Consider the following 14,026-nt stretch of genomic DNA (forward strand, 5'->3'; position numbering starts at 1 on the left):
ATCCCAATTTGCTCATTTCAATCCTTTCTTCTCTTTCTTTTCTGACACCTCTTATCATTTTTTTCTTCTTTTTTTCTCTTTTTATTTTGAACCAAAAATGATTTGATCGAAGCCGATGTAGGTTGCCTACGTATCATGTCCCTCATGAATCAGACCAAGCGTAGTTCTGTAGAAGTGGTGGAAAATAAACTGAAAACAAAATCTTTTTGGGATTTTTCATTTAAAACTTTTCTATATTAAAATGCAAAAGGAAATACGATAATGAAAGACACGACAGACTCAACTACACTACGACAGACTCTGACACTACCTAAAGGACTCAGTACTTCTAGATAAGACACGAAAGTAAAAGACAACATACGACAATCTCCAAACACCTAAATAGAATGACTCCTCAAGCTGCTCCTGAATGCGACGGTCCTAGCTGGGATAATCCTGGGTTGTCCGTCATGCTCAAACTCTGTAACATGCCTCGTAAAGAAACACCGATACTGGGAATAAAGGCCCTGGCGTGTGCCCCCGTATCCTGAAGGTTGACCCCAAACAAATACTGGCCATGTTGCTCCACGTTTTCTGCCAATCCCGCTAACTGAAACTTTATCAACTCAAGCTTATCCCAAGGATCTTGGTCTGATGCCTCCTCAAAATCATCTGTCTGAACTGCCCGACCCCTAAGTTATGCTGGCAATGGGGTGCTGACCCCTGGCGGGACGGACTGTAACCAATTCAAGTACTCCTGAGTACACTCGGGCCTGCCGACGTCCTCTACTAATGTATTTTTCTTCATCCTCTTTGCATTGTTCCAGTATTGTACATACTTGATTTCATCAGCCGCCTTTTTGCTAAAATTTATGAGCCTCCGAAGATTCAAAGTTAGAGGCTCCTCTTGTCTTCTGCCCAATTGTCGCATTACCCTATCGGGAGTGTACGGTCTGACACACTTGAGTCCTATCAGCATCAGGAAAGGCTGCATGAGGCACGCTACCAAGATATCATCCAAAGGTAGCCAAAGGCAAGCCCACAAAACATTCCCATTTGTCCTCAAACCAAGGAACTCAATCCAAGCCATGACGCCTATTGGGTACGTAAACTTAGGAGATTTCATCCTGTGTTCGATGCATACCACCCGATCCCTCAAGGCACGGTCGATGGGACAAAGTAAGGAAGCGGTGTGCAAATGCTCCATCATCCACAGCTGTAGCAAAAGGTTACTTCCCTCAAAATAGCTGACACCTCCCCTAACCTCACTCAGGGCTCGGTACAACTCTGCTAAGATCATAGGCACAACGGTAACGGTTTTGCGTTGCTTCTCATGAAATAGTGCCATTACCACTGACTGTAGACGGGTACTAATGTGCCTCTCATCTAATGGAAAAATCAATAATCCCAACAAAGCAAGGCTGAAAGCTTCGAGGCGACGTCTTTGCCACTTTGCCTTGGTCGTGCAGAACTCATCCCAAAAGATATCAAAACTATCATGTGGTCCAAATCTAGCAAACAAATAATCCAAGGATATCCAGGACTGCTCAAGACATTTTAAATGCCTATTATCTTTCAGGCCCAGGTCGCTGAGGAATTTTGTCCTAGAGTGGTCTCGGGGATGTATCATGTCCTTGCCTATATAGCTTAAACGAGTGAGACCAGACATTTCCGCCAAGGTAGGAGTCATCTCACAATCTCCAAATTTGAAAATCAAATTTTGCGGATCCCAATAAGTCAGCATCGCCTCCACTAAGTCTGGGCGGGGTGTGATATCAAGAAGGGAAGTTAAGGTGCCCAATTTCTGCATTAACTCATGCTGCTCTAACGATGAAAACATTTTCCACCACTTGATCAACTTCCTAGGAATCTTTACTACCATCAGCACTTTGGATCGAATCAGCGGGTCCATACCTGAATGAAGCAAACATGGTTAGCGACTCGGGACACTACGTGACCCAACCACATTTCCTAGTCGACAAATGCAGGACACAACTTGTCTATATTTGCAAAATGGCCTAAGTGGCTGAAAGTGGCTATTAGCGCAAACTTGACAAAGTTGACCCCCTAATGCATGAGAAATACTCCATTCAAAGCTTACATGACTCTAATATCCCGACAATCATGGTCTTAAAAATTACTTTGCAGAAATGGACCCTTTTTGCAAAAATGGTTGATGTGGCCAAAAGTGGCTAGACATGCAAATTTGACAGGAATAAACCTTAGAATTAAGAGGACACTTTATTGTAGACTCAAGATCCTAAGACAAGAGATAACAAACTACATTGAGAAAATACTTCTATTTTTGCAAAAATGGCCAATGTGGCCAAATATGGCTATACATGCAAGATTGGGCTACGACCCCAGAAGCCAAGAACCTAGGACCTATTAGGAAGACCGGACCCTATGTGGGTTGCCTATGTATCCCGCCCCGGAAGACGAGAATCAGGTTCGCGTAGTTCGGGAAGATTGAACATGGGAGGAAGCCTTTTTAAAAAAAATGCAACTAATTTGGAAAAATCATTTTTTTTTTTTGTATTTTTGATGAAAATTGAAAAATATTTTTTTTTTTTGGATTTTTCATTTTCATTGTGATTTTTGGAAAACTATGAGAAAAAAAATGTGAATGGGCCCTACTTTCTTCATTTTCACCCTTTTTTCCCAAGCATCGGTCCGCTAAATGACCTTTTTACCCTCACAGATGCAACATTTAGCATATCGGATGATTAAATGTCATTTTGGGCCACGAGCCCATTTTGACAAAATTTGGACAGGCTTCCTACAAAGGGACACGGTACCTGGGACCGAGCCCTACTAGGTCTAAATGACATGATGCAAATAAAAATGACCTAAAGGCTGACCTAAGTTTGGAGTTCACTAACAAGGCAATTCGGGGGAGCGTATGGTCGATGGTGGCTGCTCAAGCTTTCCACTCACTCCATACGTCCGATGGCCCCCTCATAAATCAAGGGTGACTCAACAAAGAGTTCGTGCACGCGACACATGCTCCGAGACTTGTTGCAGAAAGAATTGACTGGGTAATGAATATGATGACAGTTTATAAAGCAGTAACACATAAAGGAAAAAGTGTAAGCAAATAAGCAACTAGCAAATAATAAAATGACATAAACAAAATAAAAATCAAATAAAGCAAACAAAACACATAAAACTCTCAACCGAATATCCTAAAAAGCCAACAAGATCAAGTACTAGCTCGAACCTGCATTTCCCCAGCAGAGTCGCTAGAGATATCACACCAATTTTTAACCAAACTTCACTAAACCCTCTTAAATAAATAAAAAGATTTAGTAAAGCCCAAAAGGGTTTTTAATTAAAAAGTGACAAAATTGTGTTCAAAAGGAAATAACTCAGAGTCGCCACCTGACCTTGATTTCGGTGTGTCAGGTCACCGTTTTTTTTAAAAAAATAATTTTTCCTTTAAAACACTTGGACTTCAAAACTAAGTCCGCACCAGATTTCGAATAAGGGGGTTCATTTGACTCGGGGAGAAGGTGTTAGGCACTTCCCAAGTCCCGTAACTAGTACGGTTGCACACTTGATCTAATCGGCTTTTAGAATATTCGAATTGAGGTAAAATAAACACAGAAAAATAAACACACAAAAGGCTCGAGGTCGTCCCCACCTAATAAAAGAAAAGAAAAATGAAAATAAAACAAAATACTACAAGTTCTATTTTTCGGTCTCTGAATACAAATACTACGGGGCATATCCCGGATAAATATATACAAATCCCTCGAGGCATTCCCTGGATAAATTTAACTAAGGGAACGACCTCTCGCCACAAAAACTAATAAAAATCCTAAGACTTGCTTACCCAAATGTTTCGGCCTCATCATTGTTGCGGAAGCCAAATGTATAGAGTGTGAATAAGTCACAACTACTATACCAAAAATTATGACAACCACCAAATAATAAATAAGACAATAAAGCAATAATAAAGGGAACACCAGAATTTACGAGGTTCGGCTAATTTTGCCTACTCCTCGGACACAACCAATATTTTATTCCACTCAAAAATACAAGTGAAATAATACTAAAGAGAGAAGATACAAATGCCTTAAACAGATGAGAAGGCAAATGAGAGGTGTGTTTCAATCCTAAACATTAGGCCTTCTTTTATAGGGGAAAAATCCCCCCAAACTTAACTCCCAACCAATGTGGGACTTTGGCATTTTGCCAAACTTCAACAAATCTCCACCTTGGCAAAATTCCACATTTTCAATTCTCTCTCAATAACAAATTTTGGTTGTGTCTTCATCTTCAATCTTCAGTGTTCAACAATGTTGATCAAAATCCAAACAATGTTGAAACTTGACCGCAGTCACCACCTTTGTCAGCATATCAGCAGGATTCTCTGTAGTATGAATTTTCTTCACCGTGACTCCACCTTCTTCTATGATTTCTCGTACGAAATGATATCGAACATCAATGTGCTTCGTCCTTGCATGATAAACTTGGTTCTTCGCTAATTGAATAGCACTTTGACTATCACAAAAAATTGTGATACCTTTTTGTTCAACACCAAGTTCCTTTAGCAATCCTTGAAGCCAAATTGCCTCTTTCACAGCATCTGTAATAGCCATGTACTCTGCCTCTGTTGTAGACAAAGCAACTGTTGACTGCAAAGTAGACTTCCAACTAACTGGTGCCTTTGCAAAAGTAAACACATAACCAGTAGTTGATCTTCGTTTGTCCATATCACCCGCAAAATCTGAGTCACAATATCCAACTACAAACTGATTGTCTTCCTGCTCAAAAACTAACCCGACATTTACAGTATTATGAATATACCGTAGAATCCACTTCACAGCTTGCCAATGCTCCTTCCCTGGATTGTGCATATATCTGCTAATAACTCCAACAGCTTGTGAAATGTCAGGCCTTGTGCAAACCATTGCATACATCAAGCTACCAACAACATTTGCGTATGGTACCTTTGACATATACTCTCGTTCAGCTTCATCCATTGGCGACATAGTAGTACTTAGCTTAAAATGGGAAGCAAGTGGAGTACTAACTGGCTTAGTCTTGTCATCTATGCCAAAACGTTGAAGTACTCTCTTCAAATATTCCTTTTGAGATAAACAGAGTTTCTTTGAACGTCTATCTCTAATTATCTCCATGCCAAGAATTTTCTTTGCCTCACCCAAATCCTTCATCTCGAACTCCTTCAGTTGAATCTTCAACTTATCAATTTCTTCCGAATTCTTGGAAGCAATCAACATATCATCAACATATAGGAGAAGATATACAAAGGAACCATCTTTAAGCTTGTGCAAATACACACAATGATCGTATTTGCTTCTCTTGTACCCTTGCCGCAACATAAACTCGTCAAATCGCTTGTACCATTGTCTAGAAGATTGTTTCAATCCGTACAACGATTTTTCAAGTTTGCACACCATATTTTCTTTTCCAGCAACTTTGAATCCTTCTGGCTGAGTCATGTAGATTTCCTCCTCCAAGTTTCCATGTAAAAACGCAATTTTACATCCATCTGAACTAGTTCCAAATCCAATTGTGCTACCAAAGCCAACATAATTCTAATGGAGGAATGTTTTACAACTGGAGAAAACACTTCATTGTAATCAATTCCCTCCTTTTGAGCATATCCTTTGGCCACCAATCTTGCTTTGTAGCGAACATCTACTTGGTTAGGAAATCCTTCCTTCTTTGCAAATACCCATTTGCACCCAATTGCTTTCTTTCCCTTCGGGAGATTGGCCAATCTCCATGTATGATTCTGATGAAGGGACTGTATCTCATCATTCATGGCAATCCTCCACTTATCTTCTTCTGAACTTTGAACAACGTCTTTATAAGTAGTAGGAACATCATCAGCTACAATTGAGGTTGCACAAGCAACCGTCTCTATGAGACGAACAGGTTTCGTTATTGTTCTTTTTGGCCTGCTGGTTGCTATTGATTCAAGTTGTTGTTGAGATTCCTGAGTTGGAATCTCCTCTACTGGCTCTCCTTCCAGAGGGTAATCTTCATTTGTTTCCTCCTCTGCTTCTTGTGTAGGAAAAATAAATTTTCCCTCAAACTCCACCTGCTTAGAAGCACCTTCATTTTGTTTGGTATCTTCTGTTACCTTATTTACCATAGCAAATTCATCAAAGGTAACATCTCTGCTGAATATTACTTTCTTTGTCATAGGACACCATAAGCGATATCCTTTGACTCCAGAAGTAATTCCCATAAAAATAGCCTTCTTTGCCCTTGGATCCAATTTTGACTCCGTCACATGATAATATGCAGTTGAGCCAAACACGTGCAAAGAGTTATAATCTACAGCAGGTTTTCCATACCATTTTTCAAATGGTGTTTTGCCATCAATAGCAGCAGATGGTAGACGATTAATGAGGTGGCATGCATATGTAATTGCCTCAGCCCAAAATTCTTTGTCCAAGCCAGCATTGGACAACATACACCGTACCTTCTCCAGCAAGGTCCGGTTCATACGTTCTGCCACTCCATTCTGTTGTGGTGTATGTCTAACAGTGAAGTGTCGGACGATGCCATCATTTTCACAGACCTTATTGAAATGATCATTTTTGTATTCACCTCCATTGTCTGTGCGAATACACTTGATCCTCCTGCCTGTTTGATTCTCCACCATCGTCTTCCATTTGAGAAAAATTCCCAGCACTTCATCTTTGTTTTTCATTGTATACACCCACACTCTTCGAGAAAAATCATCAACAAAGGTTACAAAATAGTGCTTCCCACCCAATGAAGGTGTTTTGGAAGGACCCCAAACATCAGAGTGTACATAATCCAAAATGCCTTTAGTATTATGGATCGCTGTACCAAATTTAACCCTTGTCTGTTTCCCTTTAACACAATGCTCACAAAACTCCAAGTTGCAAGCCTTTACTCCTTTTAACAATCCTTGATCTGATAGAGTTTTCAAGGATTTTCCTCCAGCATGTCCCAAGCGCATGTGTCATAGCTTGGTTGCTTCTGCCTCTTTGTCGTCACTGGATGTTACTGTCGCTGTCCCAATAACTGTACTGCCACGATAGCGGTACATATTATTATTATTCCGATTAGCCTTCATTACCACTAGTGCACCGGAGCATACTCTCATCACTCCATTTTCTGCAATGATTTTGAACCCTTTTGATTCTAGGGCTCCCACAGAGATGAGATTCTTCTTCAAATCCGGTACATATCGAACATCTATCAATGTTCTGATCATTCCATCATGGTTCCTTAATCGTATTGAACCAATGCCATATGAGGTAAGAGGGCTGTTATCCGCTGTGTGGATGACTCCATATTCTCCTTCTTGAAATTCCACGAACCAGTCCCTGTTGGGACACATATGATAGCTACAAGCCGAGTCCATCAACCATATGTCTGATGATGTTGATGACTCTGTTGTAACTAATGAGAAGTCTGAATCATCACAATCAGCTACATTTGAATCCATAATAGCCTTTCCATTGTTATGTTTGGCCTTATTCTTCAACTTCGGACAGTCTTTCTTCCAGTGCCCTTTTTCTCGACAAAAGGCACATTCATCTTTGCTGGGTCTGGATCTTGACTTGGATCTTCCCTTCTTTGTCCTCGTTTGATTTTGAGGATGACCCCTCACAAATAGTGCTTCTCCTTCTCCGCCCTTCTGTTTTTCTCGCTTTCTTTGTTCATAGCTGTACAAAGCCGAACAAACTTCTCTGAGAGAAACTTCGTCATTTCCATGGAGTAGAGTAGTTTCAAGGTGCTCGTACTCATCAGGAAGTGACGCCAACAACATCAAGGCCAAGTCACCATCATCATAAGTTGTATCCATATTTTGCAAATCTGTAACCAACTTATTGAAACTGGTGATATGTTCATTCATCGTGGTACCAGGAACATAGGTGAAGTGAAACAGTCTCTTCTTCATGTACAATTTATTTTGACTGTTTTTCTTCAAAAATTTATCCTCCAGTGCTTTCCATAATTTACTTGCAGAAGTTTCCTTTGTGTATGGATATTTCTGCTCTCTAGCAAGGTAGGATCGAATGGTACCGCAAGCAACACGGTTGATAATTCTCCAATCTTCTTCTCCAATAACATCTGGTTTCTTTTCTTCAATGGCCAGATCTAGCCCTTGTTGAAAAAGGACATCTAGAACCTCGCCTTGCCACATCCCAAAATGTCCGGACCCGTCAAATATTTCGACCGCAAATTTCGCATTTGACACAATTCTTGTCATAAGCGAAGATGCCAATGATGACGTATTGTTGACACTTGATGTAGATTCTTCTTGTTTATTGTCTCCCATCTTTGACACAAATATTATTTAATAGCTGACGACACAAATCAAGATTATTTCCTTTCTGGTGTGGAAGATCAGACTAAGCTGCAACCACAGAGCATACTCAGACAGAACTTTGACTCAGTTACCAAGATAAATCTTTTCTGATGTGGAAGATCAGACTATGCTGCAACCACAGAGCATACTTAGACAGTACCTTGGCTCTGATACCAATTGTTGCGGAAGCCAAATGTATAGAGTGTGAATAAGTCACAACTACTATACCAAAAATTATGACAACCACCAAATAATAAATAAGACAATAAAGCAATAATAAAGGGAACACCAGAATTTACGAGGTTCGGCTAATTTTGCCTACTCCTCGGACACAACCAATATTTTATTCCACTCAAAAATATAAGTGAAATAATACTAAAGAGAGAAGATACAAATGCCTTAAACAGATGAGAAGGCAAATGAGAGGTGTGTTTCAATCCTAAACATTATGCCTTCTTTTATAGGGGAAAAATCCCCCCCAAACTTAACTCCCAACCAATGTGGGACTTTGGCATTTTGCCAAACTTCAACAATCATGCTATTGGCGTCATAAAATCCTATCAATAAACAAGATCTAAACCATATGCAACCCAAAATGTCACGTACCAAACAAAATCCAATTGAAATTTTCACCGAACCCAATATCATTTCGGCCAAATATACTTCATTTTTACCCACAAACCCCATGATCTATAACTCTTCTTAATTTGGACGATACAAATTAAATCAATATGACTTAACTATTTTGATTATTTAACTTGCATCAACTATTTGTGATATTCAAAGGAACACCACATGGTGAAGAGCAGAATTAACGAAGAAAAGAACAAAACTAAACGAAGAGACAAACATTACTAAATTGTCTAAACCGAAACAAAACAAAACAAAAAAAGGCAACGAAACAAAACAAGCCAGCAAGGGAAATTCGAGATTCAATTTGGAAAATGTCAAAAGCACTGAAGCAACTAAGAAGGGGTTAGAATGGACCTTAAGGGAGGTGTAATAATCCTTTTGACTGTGTTAATAATTAACAGCTTTCAGTACAGCAAAATAAGGTCGTAGATTTCCGAATTTGACCATTCCCCAAACCAAACAGCAACGCGAACAGGGACCAAGGATTGGAACCTTGATGCCGGCGATGGGGACTCAACAAAAGCTTGAACAGACCTTCATCGACGATGGATTTTGTGATGTTTACCAGCTGATTTTTTGGGTTCCCCTTTTTTAGTTCAAGACTAGGAATTGAAAACTTGGGTTAGGATTTCTATAATTGGGTCTTTTATATGAAGGTGGGAAGAGATGCTAACCATTAGATTAGAAGGAAATAGATGGCTAGAACTAAATCTTGCACATAAATTGGCTAATGGGTTGGGAAGAATGGGCTAAGAATAATTGGGTTTAAGTTAAAAGAAAATGGACTCACACATTTTGGCCTATAAATTTTCTTGTTGGACAAAGACAAACTCAAAAATCCTACCAAAATATTAATTAAACTTAGTTAAGTAAATAAAAAAAATTAAAAATGAAACTACTTTTTTTTGTATTTTTAAATGTTATAACAATAAAGTAAAAAGTAAAGAAAATAGACTAAAGTCATGATAAAATTAAGATACCATGAATAAAAATATACTAATTGATCTTAAACTAAAGATAAAAATATAGAAAAGCGATAAACACAATAAATAAAACTATTTTATGTTTTTTTTATGTCTTAGGACTAAAAGTAAAAAGATTAAAATTATATTAAAATAAAGTCAAGTAAATATTTTAAAAATATTAAAATACTAAAACTAACTTTAAAATTTGCGCAGGTCAAAAATTACGTGCTTACAATCACGACCGGTTCTGAGTTTAGGATCATGACAATATCAGCATCGGAAAGAAAAAAATCATAATAAAGAACCGGCTAGACCCAATAAATGCCAGTCGTGCCGCAATTCTCTTGAAATGAATTTCTGCTCATTTCCTGTAACTTGTCATATATGCAAATTGTAAATACTTGTGTACGTTCAAGGAATGTAATAAAGCAAAACTTTCACTTCAAAAATATTCTCGTATGTCTGAATGAACAAAATTGTTCTTAAAATTTGCTCACATTTAAAAACACGATTAAAAATCTGAACAATTGTGCACAGATGAACATGAGACGTCCTCTTCATAAGGACCGTAAACATAAGGGTCCTCTCTTATGAAGTCATCCAATCAAATGGCTAAAGGTCGAATGTCTTGTTTTCCGGTCATAAAGTTAATCGGAATCATTGAATATCTGATTGTATCAAAATTAGAAGTACAAAATTCCTGGTCATTAATATCTCTAGTCTTTAAGGCAATGAGGTTATAAAAGATTTGGGTACAACTAAAAACATAAGAGTCAAAACTCAAAGAAAAGTTTCGGGTACAACTAGAAACTCAAATGTCAAAATTTAAAGATTAAAAGTTTCGGGTGAATACTAAAAACTCGAGATCAAGATTTATGTGATGGTGGTACTTTTTCATCACCAATCGATCATTGACGAAAGAAAAATAAGTAGCGAAATTGTCATCTGAATCCCTAAGTTCTGTACTCTTTTTCCCTTCACCCGTTTTTTGTCCCGATTGAATTTTTCCGGCAAGGTTATTAATAAGCAGTGGCAAGGTTGGAAAGGATAAAACCTTCAACTTTTAGGTCACAATGCAGTGAGTAACCGAAAAGTAGTGAGTAACCGAAATGCAGTCAGTATACGATAAAAATCGGTCTTAGAAGTTGGGTGAATTAGGAAGCAACACGTATCAAGGATTACCAGTTAGCAGTGATTCAATCCCATATGACACCGATTACAAACCTATGGCCGGATAAGATGTTGACACGGATACAAATCTGTCATCGGATAAGAAGCAATTCAAGATATAACTGTTACAGAAACGTTATAGAAGACCCCAAGATTCCTCCGACCTTTATTAAGCTTTATTATTTTTTATCATCATTTTTATTACCTTTTATTGTAGCATTATTATTGATAATTAATGGGGCATAATTTGTAGATTATACACCCCATAGCTCTAGTAAAAATAGAGGCTTTCATTTTAATGTAAGACATCAAGAAATACTGATAGCAAAAGACTAATATTCTTTCTCTCAAGCTTTATTCAAGTGTTGTCGAGATTTTTCAATTATTCTTGATCCCGTGGAAAACATTCTAAAATCCAAGCTTGTTTTTTCTTTAACTGTCTTTATTTTTTATTTACTTTATTCTTTGTTACTTTATACTTTCGGATCAATCTAATCTACGTGTCTATATAAATCATGTTACAGATTCAACTATACTATTTTACGGGTAAACATGTATCAAATTATTTGTTTATAACAATAAGATTGAACTTAGTATAAAAATTGGTAAAATGTTTTAAAGTTTCTAACTTTGAAAATAAATTAACAATAAATTAACCTAGTATATATATTAACTTGTTTGAAAGTAATGGTGTAAAAAACTGTACCGACTATATACTAACAAGGTGCAAACGCAATGAATCTTCTTCCACAATCCCCATTCAAAACCACATGCAAAGCCTAAACTGAGGGTTTCTATAAAGGAATGTGAAGAAGTTAGGACATGAATTGGATCTACTATTGAGTTTCAACTTCTCTATACTACATATTTATCTGGAATTTAATTTCCCAATAAATGCGTTTTATATATGATGTTATCTAACTAAAGTTAACACTCACATTTCCCCTTACTCAATACATGAAAATTACCGATGGTATCACATTTCAGTGAAGTGGCCTAAGCAGTAAGCTGAAATGATGAGTACACACATGTGATGTTTGATTGAACATTACGAAGCCCTCAATTTCCGTAGACGAGGTCTTGAGATCATTCAAGGAAAGTAACAACGCAAGGCAAACTCAGTTACGTGCGCAAGATTTTGTGTAATAAGTAATCTCTACCCATTATTACAAATTAGCTTGTATGTGGGCAGCGGCGGAGGCAGATCTCCAGGGGGCTATATAGGTTCTAACGCTTTGCTTTTGTCTCATATTTATGCAATTTCACGTTAAGTAGTCTCTGTCTAGCTACGATAAAAATATATTGCCCATCATATATTTGTATATACTAGTTTTTCGACATATGCGTTGCACATGTGTGTCAAGTCATGTATTATATATTTTTGTAAAATAATATCAATAATATTATTAAGATAAAGCTCTTGAGTAATCGATTATACATGAAAGAATAAAGCACAAGTTTATGTGAATAATCAATATGAATCGTCTAATATTAACTTGTTTGTCGAGGTCAAGACGATTGAATATATATGTGACATGATGAAAGAGATTTTTATTTTAGAAAACAAACAAAATGAATGTGCACTATTATATTTAGGATAGTAATTTCCCCACATGGTGTAAGTAGTTAAATAAAAATTCTACCCTCAAGTATAGTGCCTACTCAAAAATTAAAATTGTCCTTTTAAATTTCTTCTAATACAAAACTCAACCTAATAAACAAAAATTAGAAGTTGGAATAGAAGATTGAAGGAAAAGGAAACGTCAATATATTTTCAACGTTTGTAGGAATGACAAGAAGATTTCGGGCATTTGTATATATACCCGTTTTTTGGGTTACGTTTTAACTTATGGTCACTTTGGAAAAAAAATTGCAAGCGTACCCACTTTTTCACGTAACTTCAGTATACGGGGCTGAAGTAGCAAAGGCAATCACGCAAAACTTCAACATTCTAGTAGACGGGCCTGAAGTAGCAAGTGTGCTGAACCAAATGTGCTGAAGTTTTTGTTTGTAATTGCTAAACTTAAGCATAGTAGCTGAAGTTTTGTTCTCTATTTGCTGAAGTTTTTGTTTGTAATTGCACTAAATAAGCTGAATTTTTTTGTCCTGAATTCATTAGTTTTGTCATTAAGCTTTTTCAAAAACTTCAGCAGAAGATGCTGAAGTTATTTAGTTCATTTATAAAAACTTCAGCACTAAATAAGCTGAAGTTTTTTTGTCCTGGATATGCTTTTTCAATAACTTCAGCAAAAGATGTTGAAGTTATTTAGTTCATTTGTAAAAATTTCAGTACTAAAAGCTCAAGTTTTTTTGTCCTGGATTCATTAGTTTTGTCATAAAGCTTTTTCAAAAACTTCAGCAGAATATAATGAAGTTATTTAGTTCATTTGTAAAAACTTCAGCACTATATAAGTTGAAGTTTTTGAAAAAACTTTCTAACATACTAGATAAATAATCAAATTGTCAACAGTATCTAAATCATAAATTTTGGAAATAATAAACCTGAAAAGAACAGAATTATCATTATCTACTAACTTACGTACGTGAAAATATTCACAAATTATTGTCTACTAACTTACGTAATTATTTATAATTTATTTTTTAATAATCTGATAAATATATTTATGGCAATCATCCCATGAACTGAAGTTTCATAGCAGCACCAACAGCAACAGCAGCAGCAGCAGAAGAAGAAGAAGAAGAAGAAGAAGAAGAAGAAGAAGAAGAAGAAGAAGAAGAAATGTGGCTGAAGTTGTTTAAAAAGTGGGTACAAATTAAAAAAAAATTAAAAAAATGGATATAGGTTAAATGGAGGCGACCAAATAGCTCATGCAATTTTTACGAAAATTATGGAGGCGATCAAATAGGACGCCCCGTGCAATTTTTACGAAAATTTCGTCATAGTATTAGCTCAGAACAATGACTTTTCTCAGTATTGACTTAATAGAGGAAA

At 36.9% G+C, this 14,026-nt stretch overlaps 1 protein-coding gene across 1 annotated transcript; it reads right to left on the reverse strand.

Annotated features, from left to right (window-relative positions):
• Nucleotides 1–248: 248 nt before the first annotated feature.
• On the reverse strand, nucleotides 249–9,533 carry LOC107793753 (uncharacterized). Its single transcript, XM_075244536.1, has 2 exons — nucleotides 9,293–9,533; nucleotides 249–1,893 (listed from the first exon to the last, which is right to left on the reverse strand). The coding sequence occupies exon 2, from the start codon at nucleotides 1,889–1,891 to the stop codon at nucleotides 677–679; it is 1,215 nt and encodes a 404-aa protein (XP_075100637.1). The 5' UTR covers nucleotides 1,892–1,893; nucleotides 9,293–9,533; the 3' UTR covers nucleotides 249–676.
• Nucleotides 9,534–14,026: the final 4,493 nt, after the last annotated feature.

The sequence above is a fragment of the Nicotiana tabacum genome, chromosome 22 (genome assembly GCF_000715075.1).
Source record: "Nicotiana tabacum cultivar K326 chromosome 22, ASM71507v2, whole genome shotgun sequence".
In the NCBI taxonomy this organism is placed as follows: domain Eukaryota; kingdom Viridiplantae; phylum Streptophyta; class Magnoliopsida; order Solanales; family Solanaceae; genus Nicotiana; species Nicotiana tabacum.

What these genes read in the sequence shown, in the direction of transcription:
- LOC107793753 (XM_075244536.1), bottom strand. Translation starts at nt 1,891, where the DNA reads ATGGACCCGCTGATTCGATCCAAAGTGCTGATGGTAGTAAAGATTCCT.